An 18,510-nucleotide genomic window follows, 5' to 3' on the forward strand; every position below is an offset into this window, starting at 1 on the left:
TTTATTTATACCCCACCCATCTGGCTGGGTTTCCCCAGCCACTCTGGGTGGCTTCCAACAAAATATTAAAATACAATAGTCCATCAAACATTAAAAACTTCCCGAAGCAGGGCTGCCTTCACATGTCTTCTAAAAGTCTGGTAGTTGTTTTTCTCTTTGACATCTGGTGGGAAGGTGTTCTACAGGGCGGGCGCCACCACCAAGAAAGCCCTCTGCCTGGTTCCCTGTAACTTGGCTTCTCACAGCGAGGGAACCGCCAGAAGGCCCTCAGCGCTGGACCTCAGTGTCTGGGCAGAATGATGGGGGTGGAGATGCTCCTTCAGGTATACTGGACAGAGGCCGTTTAGGGCTTTAAAGGTCAGCACCAATACTTTGAATTGTGCTTGGAAATGTACTGGGAGCCAATGTAGGTCTTCACCCACTAATACCAATGTAGGCATTACTACTTATAGCTAAAAAACTCCAGTTGCAAGCCTCTGACACAAATCTGCATGCTAATTAATATGTATAGATGCCAATGTGGACAGCTGGAGCATGCTCAGCAACTCTGTAGGCAAAGTGGGGGTGCCGGTTCAGGTTGTTTTGTAAGTCTAAAAGCAGGTGAGGGCAGGAGATCTGGGGCACACCCCAGAGGGCAAGGGCTTGAGCCCCTTGAGGCAGCCCCACACATCTCATGGGGGCTGTCCTTCTGTGGATAACTATTATTATTATTATTATTATTATTATTATTATTATTATTATTTACATTTATAGACGGCCCATCATCCGTTGATCACAGGGTGGTTTACAATAAAAAGCCACAAAGATATATACCATAGTAACAATAACTCCCCCCTACACCTACACACACACACACACACACACACACACACACAGTTAAAAAGGCCATAGATTTGTTTAATTAGGCAAAGGCCTGCTCACAGCAGATTGCAGTTCAACTTGTGGTGAAAGCTCCCAGCCCCCAAGCTGTCCAGACAATGACCACATTCATTATTAGAACATGGCTGTCTAAACCCACCCCATCTCCTTTTCCAATTTGTTGCTTTTTGATGGCCATGAGCAGATGTACGGTATATCTAAATTATCTCTGCTCTTTGTTTTGAAGTCTTCAAACAGTCCTGCCTTTGACTTTCAAATATTTTTGACTCTTAATCAGATTAAGAGTGATTTCCTGTTTTCATTTTTTCCAGTCTTCCTATAGATTCCACTCAAATGTATTCTTTCAGGAACTTGAGCTCGATAACCACACTCTTTAATAAAGTTAGCAGTCTCATGAAATGAAGGCTAATTTTCCTAATGTGATTAACCAAAGGGTGAGTATTTGGTCGTCTGTAATTACTCTTGTACCCAGCCTGCTAGCCAAATCAATTACCAATTTCAATTATCTCAATTATTGATATTACTGGATTAAGAGCAAATGGGATTAACGCTTCAACATCACTATTTCCTTCTACAATTAAGATGTGCAAATGAGATCTTATTTTGTCCTAGTTGCAACTGGGTATGTAAATAAATTTAGAAATCAGAATGTGTTGTTGAAACCTGCAGATAACAAACCTGCAGATATTCAAAGCGCTGCTATCAAAATATAAGTAGCATTTTACAAAGCTGATATAGTTTGTTAGGGTAGTGTCCAATTAAGTCATACTCTGAGTAGACAGATTGGGTGGAATTCAAAGTTGTCCTCTTCCAAGTGTTCCATCCGAACAAACATTTCAGCTTGTCAGACAAACATAAGTTCATTGATGGGTTCAACCCCGTGTGGATAGTTAGGGAAATCGCACTCACTGAAGACAATGGGTTAACTATAGTCCATTGATTTCTATGGGTCTCCTCTGAAGGGAAGAAGAGTTTGAATTTGATATCCCTCTTTATCACTACCCTAAGGAGTCTCAAAGCGGCTAAAATTCTCCTTTCCCTTCCTCCCCACAACAAACACTCTGTGAGGTGAGTGGGGCTGAGAGACTTCAAAGAAGTATGACTGGCCCAAGGTCACCCAGCAGCTGCATGTGGAGGAGCGGAGACGCAAACCCGGTTCCCCAGATTACGAGTCTATCGCTCTTAACCACTACACCACACTGGCTCTGAGTAAAAGGTAGTTGGATACTACCCCTGCTAATGAAGTGACAGAATTTATTTCTGTGTGAATTTGAGTGGAGTAATACCAAAAATCTAATTTTCTAGGACATCACTGATACTTTACAGATTTAAGGGGGAGGTGAACCTTCCTCTGAATTATGTTCTTTCTGATACCATCATATTACATCAACATCTTGTACATGCATGTTAATCCACTCTTTTTGTAGCTGCTATCCTCCAAAGTCAACATTCATGCATTTGTTTGTGTGTGAATAATTTATCCCCATCTTGGTCCACCAACCAATTTTACTGGCATCTAAATGTGGACCAGTCCCAATCACACAGTCATTAATATTGAAGAAATGTAAAACTAGGCCATGAGTCTCAAGTGCATCAATGAAATTCTTAGCTCAGACTGCAACGACTGCATCTTCCCTTCATACTCGTTCTACTCTTTTACTAAATTTAGGATTATAGGGAGTCTGACCCGCCCCTCAAATTCATGACAATATAAACAAGTAACTAGAATAGTCATGTGTGCTGAGTGATTTGCTTTTCTAGATTTCACATGATGTGTGATGTTTCAGGCTTATTGAGAATTGAATAGTCTGTACATTTTTAGGAACTACCATATGCTTTTTGCCAAAGTTGTTGAATTAAAAACAGATGAAGGTCTGTTCCATACCTTTGCATGCAAAAATTGTTACAGGGTAGAGGAGTGTGGATCGGAATGTGTATTGTTTTCCTATACATTCAGATTTTATTTACTATTAAAGGCATGCCATATCCTGACCTAGTAGCTTTGACCCTTGACCTAAAGCAGAACATTTCTAGTTGGCCTGTCAGGATATTTAATCTGGCATTTCTAACAAGCACACAAACTCTATTGGCTGGATGCAGCCTGCTAAACAGGGTTCCCCATCCCTGAATTAAGGGAAAGATGACAAGGAACAATAGGATTAAGGAAACTTTCATTCCATCATCAAGTTAAAAATACTGACACCAGAAAGCATTGTCTAGGCTGCTTGCTCAAAATTAGCTTTTTATTAAGTGAAGTGATTTCCTGAACTCCACAAGGAAGTATCTGCTGAAAGATATCTTCACAGCCAACAGAGGATGCTTTGTATCAACTTTTCCCAGCATGTCACCCTCCAGAAGCTGTGGACACCAGCTTCCATCAGTTCCAGCCATTATGGTTAGTCAGCCATGCCGGGTATAGGGGGCAGAGGGGACTTCAACTCCCCCAATATTTTTGAGCAGGGGGAAGTGCACCCCAATATTGAGGGGGCCACCACTGTCACCAGGCCTCTGGGCAAGGGCTGACTTATGTGCTTTTGTAATAATACTGAGCTATTTGTAAAAAGAAGACGCTAATATCTGCTTTGTCTATTGTACAGGCTGAAGTACTCAGAATAAACTCTCTTGTTATTTTACACACACACACACACACACACACACACACACACACACACACACCCCTTCCAAATTCTTAATCAATCATGTGGCTGACTGACTCTATAAAATGCTGACACAGAGACAGACAGCATGAACTATAAACCATGTGAGAACACAACATTTCAGAGCCACTCTCTCAGAAATGCAGGGACATATCGACATAGGGAAGCCATGGCTAATCACTGCCCTTCTGGAAATTTTAGAATAGCTGCAGAACTTATGGGGCTTCAGGAAAGAGATAGACAATTTGTTGCTCACATCAGGAACCGAGGGTCCTGAAGTTACATGAGTCCATATTGTGATACCTACCTAGCATGTGATGGTCACTTTTGCGTGGATAACTGTGTGAAGCAAGTGAAAGAATTCAGAACACTTACGGTAATTCACTCTTGCGTCAAATGGATTAAATTTTGGAAGGGAAAACAATTTGTACATTTTAAAAGTTAATTAATGAATTCCGTGTTAAAACTAAACTTCAAAGAGAGAGAAGTAAAGGAAAAAAGAAAAAAGCTTTGAAGATCAACCTGAGCAGATCAAATGGAAATTTAACTTCTTTCTCCTTCATTTGTTATTCTAAACAGTGTTTCTATGAGCAGAAGAACCAGAGATGGACCTTCACATTTCTTTAAATAAATAAAAATACTTTTGAAAGTGCTAAGAAAAATATGCAGGCAGTGTCATTGCCTCTATTTATGAAAGTGAACGCCAGTACTTTCAATCCCTTATGTATATATCAGCAGGCTTAGCAGAACCTCAAAATTGCAGAAGTACAAAAAATACACCTTTCCTGTACAAGCAAGAACTCAAGAGAAAGAGGGGGTGGGTGGGCGCAGGCCCATGCAAACCAGAGTATGGGCAAAGCTCCTCCCTTTGCTCCAAGCACCTGCCTGCAAGCTTCTTTGGCGAATTCAGAGGCAAAAACATCTCACAGCACTTCTAGCCTCTCCTTAAGTGCTTCTGCCTGTCTGGAACGTGTCTGGGGCTGTGACAATGACCTTTGGTTGCCTGGATTAAGAGAGGGGTATAAAAACCTCTCAATTGTGCATGCCTTGAATGCAGCCTACCTTACAAAGGCAAAGGTCACATCATCTTTTTCTCCACCCATTTCTGGCACACCAGCAACATTTTCTTCTACCCAACTGCTCAGTTAGGAATACAACTCCTCAGAGTTTGTTCCAGAAATTTTGCTTTCCAAAGAGGAACAGAATTTTTGTTAACACCCCCCCCAAAAAAAACCCCTCCCCAAGTCAAGGTGCCTCTAACCAAAGTCTGGCCAAGTAATTATTGAACCCAAGGCTGAATATTCTACAAATGCCACTTGCCAGGGTGTAAATATTCAACAAAAAATGAAACAATATGCTACCCTTTCTTGCCAGTAGCTTCCTTCTGCCTAATGGTAGAGGTAGCCTTGCCTTTTCCAATGTTCCAACTGATGGAAGGCTCTGCTATTTATTGGCAAGCAAAGCAAAAGAAAGTCCCACCTCCCTATCCTCTCAAGCAACACGTGGACCAATGGAGGGGGGAAAGGAAAGGGCAGGATTTCTGTTCTTTCTCCTCAATCACCATAGCCTTTTTGTTGTCGTTGTTCTCGTTGGCTATTGATCCCTCATTTCCCTGGCTGGCAAGGTGGATATTAATTTGGATTTCCTCGAGCCAGAAACAAATTGATGAACACCTGGCACTTTTTAATTTAATTAAATTTAACTCTTAATGACTATTATTTTGTGAGTTAAACTTCAATCCACCCCCAGTTTAAATGCCTCACTGTGTATATTCTGGAGACAGGGAAAATGTCCAGACACTGAGAAAAATATTGCTGTTTTGTATCATTCGACTGCTTTGTAAAGCTTTTCAAGCTCGTCTGGCAGAATGTACCTAGAGGGCGGGGGAGCTATTGACTTGAGTGTAACATTCATGGAACATGTGCATCTCAGCAGGTGTCATGAAGGGAAAGCAGTAAAAAGGATTGATTTTTCAAAGGAGTCGCAGCAGCAGACAAAGTCATCCTTTCCCCTCATCTTCAGCATGACTCTTCCTATTCCAGTAGTCAGGATCCAAAGACTGTGCATGGACACACTTCCTGGATCTTGTCCATCACCAGCCAACCACACTGTTGTGTGTGATGTACCTTCAGCTGCGTGATCTCTTTTCCTTTACTTCCTATGAAAAAAGGCATTTGTTTAAAGGATTCATGGAAAGTACAACTTTGTAATTGAACATCTACGTATCAGCTGAAGGCACGTCTATTCCATCTGGCGTTGGGGATTTTGGAGATGGCTGGCTGTTCTGTTCACTGTGAAATTATATAGAGCTGAAGTTAAAATTTGTGGAAGCATTTTTGTGTTTATTTATAATTGTATAGCTTTAATGTCGATATTTTGATTTGGTGTTTTATTCTAGGCTTTGCACACCATGCTAAAAGCCTTGGTTGAAGGGTGGGTATAAAATGTTAATAATTATTTCCATGCTGGAACATTCTAAAGTGCCATATCAAGCTACAGAGGCTGGGTTTATTGTGATCCTCCTGTAAATCACTACATTCATTTATTATGGATGGCACATGCAGTTATGCTCTCCGTGATACAAATGTAAATTTGGAGCAACTGCACTTCCTTCTGAAGGGTTGTTATTATTATTTATAAGATTTATATACACCACTTTTTATCAAGAAAAATTCAAGAGCATTGTACAACATTAAAAACACATTGTATGGAGCATCAGTGATAAAAATGTAATAAAAAACACAATGACAGACAGCATAATAAGAAAATAATCATAATAACAGTCCCCACTCCCCACAGCTTTAACAGGCCATAGATTATTTAATGACTAAAGACCTGGGTAAATAGGAATGTTTTTGCCTGGTGCCTAAAGACATGTAATGATGGAGGCAGGCAAGCCTCTCTGGGGAGAGCATTCCACAGTCAGGGAACCACCACAGAAAAGACCTTTTCTCTTGTTGCCACCCTCTAAGCCACAGGGCCTGGGTCCGTTTGTATGGAGAGAGACGGTTTGAATTTTTACCTGCCCCTCACATTTCAAAACTGTCTGCTTATTATACACCACTGCCAGGTGGTAATTTTCTCTCTCTCAATCTGTGTGTGTGTGTGTGTGTGTGTGTGTATATACACACACACACACAAATGTGTAGCATGCAGCATGCAGAAGGTTGGCAGGCATTATCAAACACTTTACACTTGACTTGTGATTCGCTTTCCAGAACTGGCTACTGGTTTCCCCAGGGGTGTTAAAAGACTACTGCACACATTCCCAAATGCATCCACACTTATCATACATAGTCAGGTACTTTAGAGGGATGGAACATCTTTGAAACCCACCTAAGAGGAATTATAAATCAAACTTTGACTCATCACCTATCCCTACTGATTTCCCTTCTGCTAATGCTAACACTTATTTCCATTAAAGATATGCAAATTAACATCCTTGCGAGCTGAAGGATCATACTGTTAAGAGGCTGGATGCTGATTCATCAATTATTGGCTTGCCCTAATTAGTTTGCTAATGCTGGAGTGCAATCAGAAGAAGGAAATGGTTCACATGTCTGTCTTTATTAATGAACACAACCAGCTGCCGTTACTATAAAGTATAGCCTGTTCCAATCATTTGTTTGGCACCTGAATTCTAGAGGGGAGAAAAATGAGTTCATCAAATTAACTGCATCATTCCCATATAGTTTAATATGTGAAATCTGTACCCTGTTGGATACACATGGCCCTCTAGGGCAGTGTTTCCCAACCTTGTGCCTCCAGCTGTTTTTGAACTACAACTCCCATCATCCCTGACTAGCAAGACCAGTGGCAAGGGTTGATGGGAATTGTAGTCCAAAAACAGCTGGAGGCACAAGGTTGGGAAACACTGCTCTAGGGCATATAGGTTTGTGTGCTAGAAGGTGCCATACTGGTATGGGTTATTAATAAATGGAAGAGCATGTGCTGTGCTTGGAAATGGTTCCAGGCTCAATTTCCAGTATTTCCAGATAGGGATGAGAACGACTCATGCATGAAAACCTGAAGAGCTGCTATCTATCAATGCAGGTGACACTGAAGGAGGTGAGCCAATGGCCTGAATTTGGGAACGTGCAGGAGCAGCATGCTTTCCTTCTCTATTTTTAGCCTTTTCTATCTCTGAGGAGGTTACCCAAAGTAACTTGTGAAAAAACATATACAATGAACAAGAGTTCTTTAAAAACAGCAGATCCCGCATTTCAAGCTAGTTGAAATAATGAAGTTTTCAGAAGGCATCTAAAAATGGAAAGAGAGATGCAGTGGATCACCACAGGGAGGGTATCCCACAATAATAAATAATAATAAATAAATAAAATAATAATAATAATAATAATAATAATAATAATAATAATAATAATTTATTATTTGTACCCCGCCCATCTGGCTGGGTTTCCCCAGCCACAAGATCCTGCCTCTTCTTCCTACCCATCTAATATCACAAAACAATGAAGCAGAGAACAGCGCCTCTGAGGCCAATTCCAAAATCTGGGTAGCTACATGTAGAAACTGACAGTTCCTGGTCTGAAGACATTTAGCATCTTAAAGGTTAACATGACCACTTCAGCATAAAACAAAGCTAAACCTAGAACAGTCTGTGAGACTGTAGATAGGATTACCGTATTTCAAGTGCAAGTCAATAGTGTTTCCTAGCCTAGTATGGATCCCAGCCAATCACCTAGCGTGGATCTTGTTGGTCCACCACCCAGCTACTGTTACCTTGATGAGCTAGATGTGCTTTCTCCACCATTTAGTGCTCACTTTGTCAATGCTGCAACCAGATTAATTCAAAACCTCTTTTTTTCAGTAGCTATGGATGGAAGTGGGACAAAACTAGGTTTACAGTTAAAATCAAGAGACTGAAACTCAATTCTTAATAGTAATATGCTGTAATGTTTGTTTAAAGGATTGCTTACAAAGGCTTGTGGTTTTATTTAGTCGCTGTTATTTGACATACCACTGCATAACCAATATGGTTACTATCCCATTAAAATATGTGAGATTACTGTTTCACTCCCTACTTAAAATGTAGCAATTTCCCCTATCAGTCTCCTTCTCCAATTAACACACAACTCACTACATGAGAACTTCATGTACCATCTTCAACTCTGTCCACACTTCCTTCACTGAAGTCTTCCAGGCTTCCCTCAGAATTGCAGTTACTGTTTTCAAGCTGGTCCAGCAGTAACTGTCACCTCAAGTTCACAACAACCGGCTGTAACTTGGCAGTAGCTCTTTTGTGAAGTTTGCTAGAGGGCCTTGCTCTTTCCTTAGCAGAACTTCAGCTATTTGGCTCGGTGGTATCAGTTCCTGGGTTGGATGTTTAGCTCCATTGCTGCTTCTGGTTTCCTTCCTTCTGGCTTCCCCAAGCCTCTCCTAAGTGCCTTGCCATTTTATTCTACTTCAGCACCAACAGTTGCTCTTTCACCAGTACTCAAACTGGCTGTTTATTTACACCAGGCAGGCCCCTCTACCCAATCACTACAATTTCTGGTTGAGAGTTGTAGTTGCTGGAACAGGACCCCAGCAGTGGGTGAAATAGTAAGTGAGAAGAACAGTCTCATCTAACTCAGGAGGCTGCAGGGAGGACTTGAAGACCAGGCACCCACCAGAAGACACCAAGTAGTTTGGCTACTTGATAGCTTTTTGCAAGAAACTACAGTGGAACCTTGGTTCTCAAACGGCTTAGTTGACAAACCCGGATGCTGAAAACCCAGAAGTAAGTGGTCCAGTTTGCGAATTTTTTTGGAAGCCAGATGTCCAATGCAGCTTCTGCTTGAGTGCAGGAACCTCCTGCAGCCAATCAGAAGTCGTGCCTTGGTTTTCAAACGTTTTGGAAGTCAAACAGACTTCTGGAACGGATTACGTTCGAGAACCAAGGTACCACTGTATATTTAATTTTGCCTTCCAAGTCCAATTTTCATTCTGCACATCCAGAAAAGTCAGACTACATGTTTAATTTCATCCTGCAATATATTCTACACCTTGCAAGTCAGTAACCATGCGATCAAGAGCCTCACGTGCTGTTTAGTAATAAATGTGATCCTGCCTACAATACTGCTGCCAAGGAGATGAGCAGCACTGAATATGAAACCAATTTTACCATTTCAGATTGTATTCTTCTTCCTTCTACTATTGTTGTGGAAGATGGGCATATGATTTACATTTAATTCTAATCTGTAACTTTAAAAAAGATGAAAAGCATATGGGAATTATAACAAAGAAGACTAGATGGACCATTAGAGGAAAAGTTGGGCTATGCCATTCAGCCTGACAAACAGAGGCAACATTCTGACAGCTAATCACTGTGCGTTTCAAATAAAAAATATAAAAAATCTGCATCTACCCAAGTTCCAAGCTGACCTATTAATTTTAATAGGCTGGAGGACTCCCATTTAATGGTTCAATGGTTATAATATACCGGTGCTTTCCTTTGCATAATCAAGAGGCTCAGTAAGCAAAATAACTTTTTAAACTTAATATATCAAAAAGGTTTCTGAAAATGTTAAAAGCATTTCAATTTTTCTTTAGAATTATTAAACTCTTATCTAAATTCTTCTCAGAATAGTTATATGCTTTCAGCCCCATGAATACATTTTCCCCTTTCCCCACAATACCTTATCTGTAGGCACAGATATTACTAAAGATGCATATCCATAATAAAACTATGGAGTCTCATCATGCTGCCTTCAACCCCATTGGCAATCTACAGTGTCAGGCTCTTTTCCAAAGAGGCCCATAATCATTTTCAAGGTCAAATTCTTTGCTCTGTGAATGCTTGCCCAGTTTCAGAAACACATGTGATGCTCCTCTTGCAGTTTTGGAGTAGACATATCTAATGCATGCCTGAGATCCAGGAATTCAAGTGGTTGAGAAAGCATAAGAGCTTAAGGCTACAATCCTGAAGTTGCTTAGTTTAGAATCACTGCAGGTCAGGTCATTTCAAAACGGCAGCCTTAAATCTCCCTGAGCTCTGTTGTATTTCAATGCATGTCAGTGTTTGGGGTGAAAGGTGAAAGGTCCATGCCACCTGAAGCCATAGAGGCAGGTGAGATCTGCCCCTGCCACCACCTGAAGGATGCACTCATCCCTCTCCCCTATAGGGGAGTCTCTCTGAGACAAAGACTCTCTCACACAGTCACCACCACCACCACCCCACTTAGGTTCCAGAAGGCACCATCCAGGAGTGCCAGCATATTCTTAAGATCAACAGGTGAAAATACAGTTCCAGGGAAAGCAAGGCACCATATGGGCTACACAGAGAAGTCCCACAGCCTAGACTTGCTTCCAGATTCAGGGTCCATAACAGAATACATGGGTATGACTTGGAAGTACCTGCAATTAAACTCTCTTTCAATAAAATGTGATCTCATGGAAAACAATATTTATATCATTCATTGAATTAGATATGCTATTTCTTAAATCGTACCAATGTACAATGAAAATTTTCCAAATGTTACAGAAGAAAAGATAGCTCAGCTGCTACTAATTTAAGCTGTTAAAAAAAAAGTTGGATTGGCATCAGACAAAATGAGTTAATTTAGCTCCCATTCAAATAAATGATACTTGACTTCTGACACTGATTTCAAATGGAACGATACTGCAAAACTTACTCAGGATCCAATCCTTTGCTTTAACCATGTGTGCACAGCATCAGGGGGAAATAGATTGCATTAAGGTGCAGCATGAAGTTAAATCACTCAAAACACCCAATTTTAGTTTTCATTCTAGCGCTTGGGATTATTTGTATCTTCCTTGCCTCAAGCAACCTACTATTACCACACAAGAAACTTTTTAAAATAGAAAACAGCTTCCCTTTTTTGCTCCTACTATTCCATCTGAAGAGAAAAACACTTTGAAAATTGTCACTTTGCATTGTGCAACCTGTCAAAACAACCACCTGAAAAGAGTAACATGCCTTTGGACACTGATGGCAAAATGTGTATATTCAGGTGTATCAAGGGAAGCACAATAGGGGAAATCCTAAATTACATTTATTTGCAGCCCATAACTTAAGGGCTGCCTATGAAGTTACTAAGAAATATATACTCAAGTCTTGAAGTGGTATGTATTGTTAATTTAGATAACTCCAATGCTATAACTGAGCTAATACTAGCTGACTGATAATATTCTTGGAAACCGATTATGACAAAATGCTTTTAACTTTCTACTCTTATTGTTCAGTCATCGTACAAATCCTTTATTAAGCTGCTAAGAACTTAAGAGAGTTTCTCTCCCCAGAGAAGTGCAAAATGATGCTGAAGCTCTGGTACTTAACCAAGGCTACATACAAACTAACCTGTTGGTAGCACAAAAATGCAGCAGTTGTTTGTTTCCCCCGCAATCTGGAATTGTTCGTGCTCCTCATCTACAAGTCACTTTTCATCTGGATTGATTCTAGATCCTGCCCAGTGCTTTTCTTCTAGAAAAACAGGTGCCAGTGCTGAGTACCCCTGAGTACCCCCCCCCAGTGTGGTTACATGATATATGTTTTAAGACTCTCCCCTTGATTAGGTTATCTGTACCTTTTCCTCTCTGTACATGTCCCAAGTGAATGCAGATGGAAATGATAACTACAATCTTGGTATAGGCCCATCCACAGCATCATTGGGCAGGTGTGGAAACACACACAATTGTGTGTGGGCTACACAGAAAAAACAAGTACTTGGTTTCCATGGATTTTGGGGGAAAATACCGTGTGTATACGTATAGCCCAAATCTGAGGGGCCTTGAGTTACCCAGAAAGGGATACATTATTTCAGTATCATGCACAACAGCAACACACGTAGGGCAGAAGCGGCAACGCTTGTGTGTAAAGTAGGGCTTATCCACACTTCTGCTTGCCCCATGGCTAGAAAGTATGGGTCCAAAAAGTTTTCCTCTTGTCCCATGCTTTCTACGCACAGGTCCGAGCAGTTTCCTGTTTACACTGCCACTTTCCCCAGGGAAAACTTGCTCTTTATTATTATTATTATTATTATTATTATTATTATTATTATTATTATTATTACAGAAATGTACATGGTTCTCCCCCACAGCAATCCTATATGTTAGGATTAGGCTGAGAATTGTGACTGGTCCAAAATCACCTAGTGAATATGTGCTGGGAAGCTGCAGCCAAGCAAACCCACAGTTTTTCACACTCCATTGCATATAACCACAAGTACATGCACTGTGAGCTCCCTTAACACGGTAACGCATAGGTGAGGAAGGAACCTTTGGCCCTTCAGATGTTGTTGGACTATAACTCCCATCAGCCCTAAGCTAGCATCTCCAACAAGAGATGGAGGGCCACTTTACAGTGTTTGCTGCTAGTGTGTATGCAATAATACACTTAGCATATGGAATGCAAAATTAGCATTTTAGTAACCAGTTCATCGTCCCATTTGATCCACAATCCAGGTATGACTAGAGCTTCCATTAACACCACTCTCCTCTGAGATGTCTGGTTATTATCAAATCCCCTCTATTCAGATGCACATTTACTAATGCACCTCACATGTCCATCCAGTTTATCTATTCTCCTACCATTCATAGATAACAGACAACATTAGATTTAACGGCTCTAACTATTCTTTTAGCTTTTTATGGAATAAAAGCCAGAGACTTCAATAATTAGCTGAGAGGAAACATGAAGTGATTAGACACTGCAGTTGAAAGCTCTCTCATGCAGACAGAAATTAAATAGCTCTATAGATAGCACATACTGCAACGGCACATTGCTGCTCTGTTCACCCTCCCATTTGTCCATAGCTAGTGGGGAAAACACACTCCACCCATCAGGAAGAATTAGCCACACACAACCTCTAAGAGCAAAAGCACAAATCAAGCAAGCTATGTTGCAGGTATCATTAGTTAGTATCAAGCAGATAATATGGAGACAAGTCAAACAGGAAGATAGGGGTGGAAGGAAAGGTCATTCAAAACCTGTGAAAAGAGAGTGATAATGTTGCAATCCTAAACACACAATTTTACAGCTTAAGTGATAAAAAGTAAGTATCTGAACTTTTCAACACAGATATTTAATGCAAAACTACCAGGTCCCCAAAATAAGTTAAATGTACAATATATTTCCCCTTTTAAGGTTAAAATTTCCACCTAAACCCAACAGCAAAAGAAATCACCCCTCTCTCATCTCCACCAGATGCTGCACTGCCTAGAGAAACTAGAAAGCAGCTGTGCCAGTGTTAGAAACTGAGATATGAAAGCTAGGAGCAAAATGGCACCTTAAACCTAGGTTATGGGTGCAACAACGGAATATCTAGGCACGCTTTTTAATAAGAAAAATACAAAGCTGAAAGTGAATGAACAGCTAAAATATTATGTTCATTTTTCACATGGTCTAGTCTTTCCCCTGCCCACCCCCATTAATATTCTTAAGAGGGTCTTTTCTCCAGTCATCAGAGAGTAGCTGGAAGTGGGGAGGCAGGAAAAGGTCCTCCTTTCCTTCCACTCTGCAGTTTTAATCTCAAATCTTAGGCACAGAACTGCCCCCAGAACTCAGAAACTATTCACGCTAATGAAATTCCCTGTCGCAAAATGTGCCTAGAACAATGCAAGTTTCGAACCCTGAGCTGTGCTGGCCTCCCTTTACACTGCTGCAGCAATTCAGCCATACTTGCTTCTCCCAGAGGAGCATCCAGGCAATAGTCTATCATCCCTGGCCTTGGTCAGAACTGAGGGTTGTGAGTTTTTACAGGAAAGGCTTTAATAACTTCATTGTGCCATTATGGCAAAATATTATCTGTCGTAAAAATTCAGATTTCTCTAACATTGTGCCATGAACTAGCAGCAGCTGAGTGTACATGCCCAGGAGATAATGTGAACAGTCTAAGAATCTTCCTTCTTTCCTACCATGCTTCCCATAAGCCTATTCTCAAATTTAAAAGAGCAATTTGGCAAGGCATTAACTAGAATAACTAGGAAGAAAGCCGTAGCAGTTACACTGTTCTAGGGATCATACAAAGAACAGCAACAACAGTTCGCCTCACAGTAAATTCGTAAATGTCTTTTTCCATGTCTGGGCTGGTATGATGCCTGCACTTCATGAAATAAAATTTGTGTATCTGTGTGCTCTCAGAAATGCAGTGTGCTCTGTTGTCCTGTCAGGAACAGCAATGGTCAGATGTTCCACTTCTTTACAACAGGCATGGGATACCTTTTTTCAGCTTAAGGGCCATATTCCTTCATGTACAACTTTATGGGGGACACATGCCATTGGTTGGTGGGGCCAGAGGAAAATTGGACAGAGCAACTAATTCACATTTTACCTTTATATAGTAAGTTGAATTCTTACCATGCAAAACTCAGAGATTGACTTTCTCTTTCTCTCCTCCATTGTGGCAAAGGAGGCATTCTCACAGTTCCAGCACACATTCCAGCCAGGCAAAAGCACTCAGGGATGCTGCAGAGCAGGGCCACTTAGGGATGTGACCTGGGGAAAATCCCAAGAGCTAGAAAGAGCTTCTTGGAAAGCAGCATCCAATCAGAAAACACAAAGCACATCTTAACTGCCTGTCAAATCATGGAACCAGGAAATGTTACATCTACCACATAAATGAACCAGAATAGTCACCTTTCTAGGGACTATCAGTCAACCTAAAAGATGGCTCTTGAATTATATCCTATATTTATCACACTTGTACTTTTTTCCTCAAATAAAAAAAATCTACTTAGCAGTACTATAGTGGATTCTTCCTATGCATGCTAGGTGAATAATGGAATGGAAATCAATATGATTTATCAGATGGACTGCTAAAACATGATGACTCTTGGCACAGTTTTTATGCATTTTACAGGAATATCACTATGACAAAATGACTTGGGAAGCTTTCAGCTGCACTGACCCATTCAATCAGAAGTGGTACCTCAAAGAACAATATATCAGGTCATACTCTCCAAATGTATTCACCAAATATTACTTTTACAGCTCCATTCTAAGCATGAAGCGATGAGGCACAACGGGAGGGTTTAACTGAAGTAACTTTACCTCTTTTCCCTTTTAACTAGCTTCCAATGAACTTTAAAAGACCCATTCTGTCCAAACTTCTATCCCCACAGGAACCAACCAGATGGCCATGGGAAGCTCACAAGCAGGACATGAGCACAATAGCACTTTCCTACTCAACACTTCCAGCAACTGAAGTTTGGAGGCATGTTGTCTTTGATCCTGGAGGTAGTACATAGCCATCTCATCAAGTAGCATTGCTAGCAGCCATGAATTTAAAGCTATCCAAATTGGTGGTCATTACTAGATATTATGGTAGCAAAGTCAATAATTTCACTCAGTGTTGTGAGAAGTACGTCCTTTAGTCTGTCCTGAATCCTCCAGCATTCAGTTTCAGCCCGGTTCCTAAGGGCTTTTTAACACTTAACTTTGTTCCACACTTTCTAGGCACACACCCGGCATTCCAGGTCTGTATCCAAGTGTTTTTGTAGCAATCATTGTCCCAGTGCATTTCCTTGGAAAACTAGTGTTTTACTTCTGAACCAGAGCAAATAGCAACCCGCTGAAAACATGATTGCAATTTGCTCTGATTCATCAGTAAAACATGGGCTTTCCTAGGGAAATCTTTGGGATGGGGTAGTGGGGATGCTCAGACCTGGAGAGTCTGGACCTGTGCCTAGAAACAACAATCAATAGGAAGTGTGGATGATCCTTAATTAAGACAAATTCTAATGGATTGTCAACAGAAAAAAACCCCTACCAAACCACATAGGAAAGCTTTTATGATCAGGAAGCATATTTCATGGAAGAGTCTGTAAAAGACAAAATGCCAACCAGTTAAATAAAACCCCTCACTTTTTCCTGAAAAATCCACATGTTGTTATGCAGTATATTTTGTACACTCATTCCCTTACCTTAACTTTTTAAAATAAAGAGACAAAACAACTCCCTCATCAGTGAATATGACCAAAATTCATAGTTGTTTACAAAGGGGGACACAGGGCGAAGCAGCAAGGAATTAGAGCAATACCCTTACTTCACAGAGCAATGCCCTTGCTTTTAAACAGAGATGGCACAAAAACTAAATGGAATCCTGTCTTCCTCACACATGAGGCAGAGCCACTGAGACATTCCTAAATTGAGATATATACTATTCTGTCAGAGCAAGGATTCTGGAACCCTTCAAAAGTGACACAACAACAGTAACAACAACAACAACAAAACAATCCAACAGAAATATTTGTTCAACATCTGCTAAAGATCTGAGGCATTGCACTGCACAGCCAAATTGATACATTCAGGGAATATTTTGTAGCAGGAATCTTGAAGGTCTCTGGAAAAGACAAGATACAGTGGAACCTTGGGTTACAGACGCTTCAGGTTACAGACTCCGCTAACCCAGAAATAGTACCTCAGGTTAAGAACTTTGCTTCAGGATGAGAACAGAAATCGTGCTCCAGCAGCGCGGCAGCAGCGGGAGGCCCCATTGGCTAAAGTGTTGCTTCAGGCTAAGAACAGTTTCAGGTTAAGAATGGACCTCCGGAATGAATTAAGTACTTAACCTGAGGTACGACTGTATGAAAACTACCCAATTTAAACACACATCAATGGGAAGCTTTTTTAATTGATTTGCCTGATCTGTCTGGAAATGAGGAGTTTTCCTCCCCAATGCCTTTGGGGAGTAAAATATCATCTGAAAAAATCTGAATGTGAAACAACATACTAGCCACTGTAATCAATGTAGAAATGAAATTAAATGAATCAAATGATAACAGAAGGGAAATGAAACAAATGAGACAATGAATGAAAAACAAATTCAAAGCGGATTCCAAAAGTGAAATGAAATATTGGTGAAAAAACTTTTTACAGCTGAACATTCCTGTATTCCATCTTTTTATGGTACCTTCTGCTTGCTGCAAGCTTCAGGCTTCCAGCTTCAGCCACTGACTTCAGGAAATATGAACTACATAACACAAATACCGTGGTTCTGTTTGGTTGCAGCTGCTCTTTTTTGCTCAGCCTGTCCTTAACAGAAATGGAATGTTAATTGTGCAAAATGTAGCATTAAATAATATTGCTACATAGGTACATAGATAGATGTACATAGATTGCTACATAGGTACATAGATAGGTGGCTCTAAGCCACCTATCTATGTGCAGCTCCTCTGCATGGAGCACCACTGAGCCTCATGCTGGAGCTTCTCATTTAAGCACTTTCTGGCTCTGCACTTACTGCCTACCCAGACTGACCACTGGATTATTCCAGGCAAGAGGAGTATAAATAGGAAGCTTCCTGTTCCATTTCAGCCATGCTGGAGCAACACAGTCTTTCTGAGCCATGAAGTGTTCTTGTATCACTGGTTTTTCAATATCATTGGCTCTATCTTGCACCTCAAACATATCTCCTGGTTTGTCCTGACTTACATTGTAATCCTAACCATGTCTACTCAAAAGTTTGTCCTATTGGCTTCAAAGAGGGGTTCTTCCAGGAAAGTAAGGTTAGGATTGTAACCTTATTCTTTGTTCCCAGTGTTCCTGGCTCACCTCAGAAAGCCACCCATGGCTCAGCCCTCACACCTATGCATACATTTCTGGTCAATAAAATCAGATCTTTATTGTTACATTTCTGGTCATTCAACCATTATAATAATATACAGTATATTAATTATTCCTCTTCCCCTTGCCTGCTGTGTGCAAACTTCTGGAACTCATGTTTGCAGCAAGTTGATTATTTCAATAAACATTACATGATTTCCAGGTTGTATGTTACTTTGTTAAACACTATGAAAAATGCTATATTGTATAGAATACAATTAATGAATGCATCTAAAATTGCAATAATTCAGATGGATGATCATGGATAATTTGAGCAATTATAATTTGATCAACTATAATTTCATAGCCAAGGAACTCTTGCATATAAGAAAGTTTTCATCTGGAGTAAGGAAAAGGGAAGTTCTCCCTAGGCAGAGAGTCCAGAGATAGATGCAGTCATGAAAAGGGTCC

The 18,510-nt window shown here is 40.5% G+C and overlaps 1 protein-coding gene across 4 annotated transcripts in view; it reads right to left on the bottom strand.

Moving 5' to 3' along the window:
• The window catches only part of NKAIN3 (sodium/potassium transporting ATPase interacting 3), a 193,878-nt gene that overhangs the window by 144,908 nt on the left and 30,460 nt on the right, over positions 1-18,510 (bottom strand). Inside the window, exon 1 of one of the 4 annotated variants that reach the window (XM_077932973.1) lies at positions 14,854-14,954. The exons of the other annotated variants lie outside the window; for them this stretch is intronic. Coding sequence (XP_077789099.1) covers positions 14,854-14,895 — 42 coding nt within the window. The 5' untranslated portion in view covers positions 14,896-14,954. Of the gene's footprint in view, positions 1-14,853; positions 14,955-18,510 lie in introns of those variants that run through there. 4 annotated transcript variants of the gene reach the window in all.

Source organism: Podarcis muralis, chromosome 8, assembly GCF_964188315.1.
Source record: "Podarcis muralis chromosome 8, rPodMur119.hap1.1, whole genome shotgun sequence".
In the NCBI taxonomy this organism is placed as follows: Eukaryota; Metazoa; Chordata; class Lepidosauria; order Squamata; family Lacertidae; genus Podarcis; species Podarcis muralis.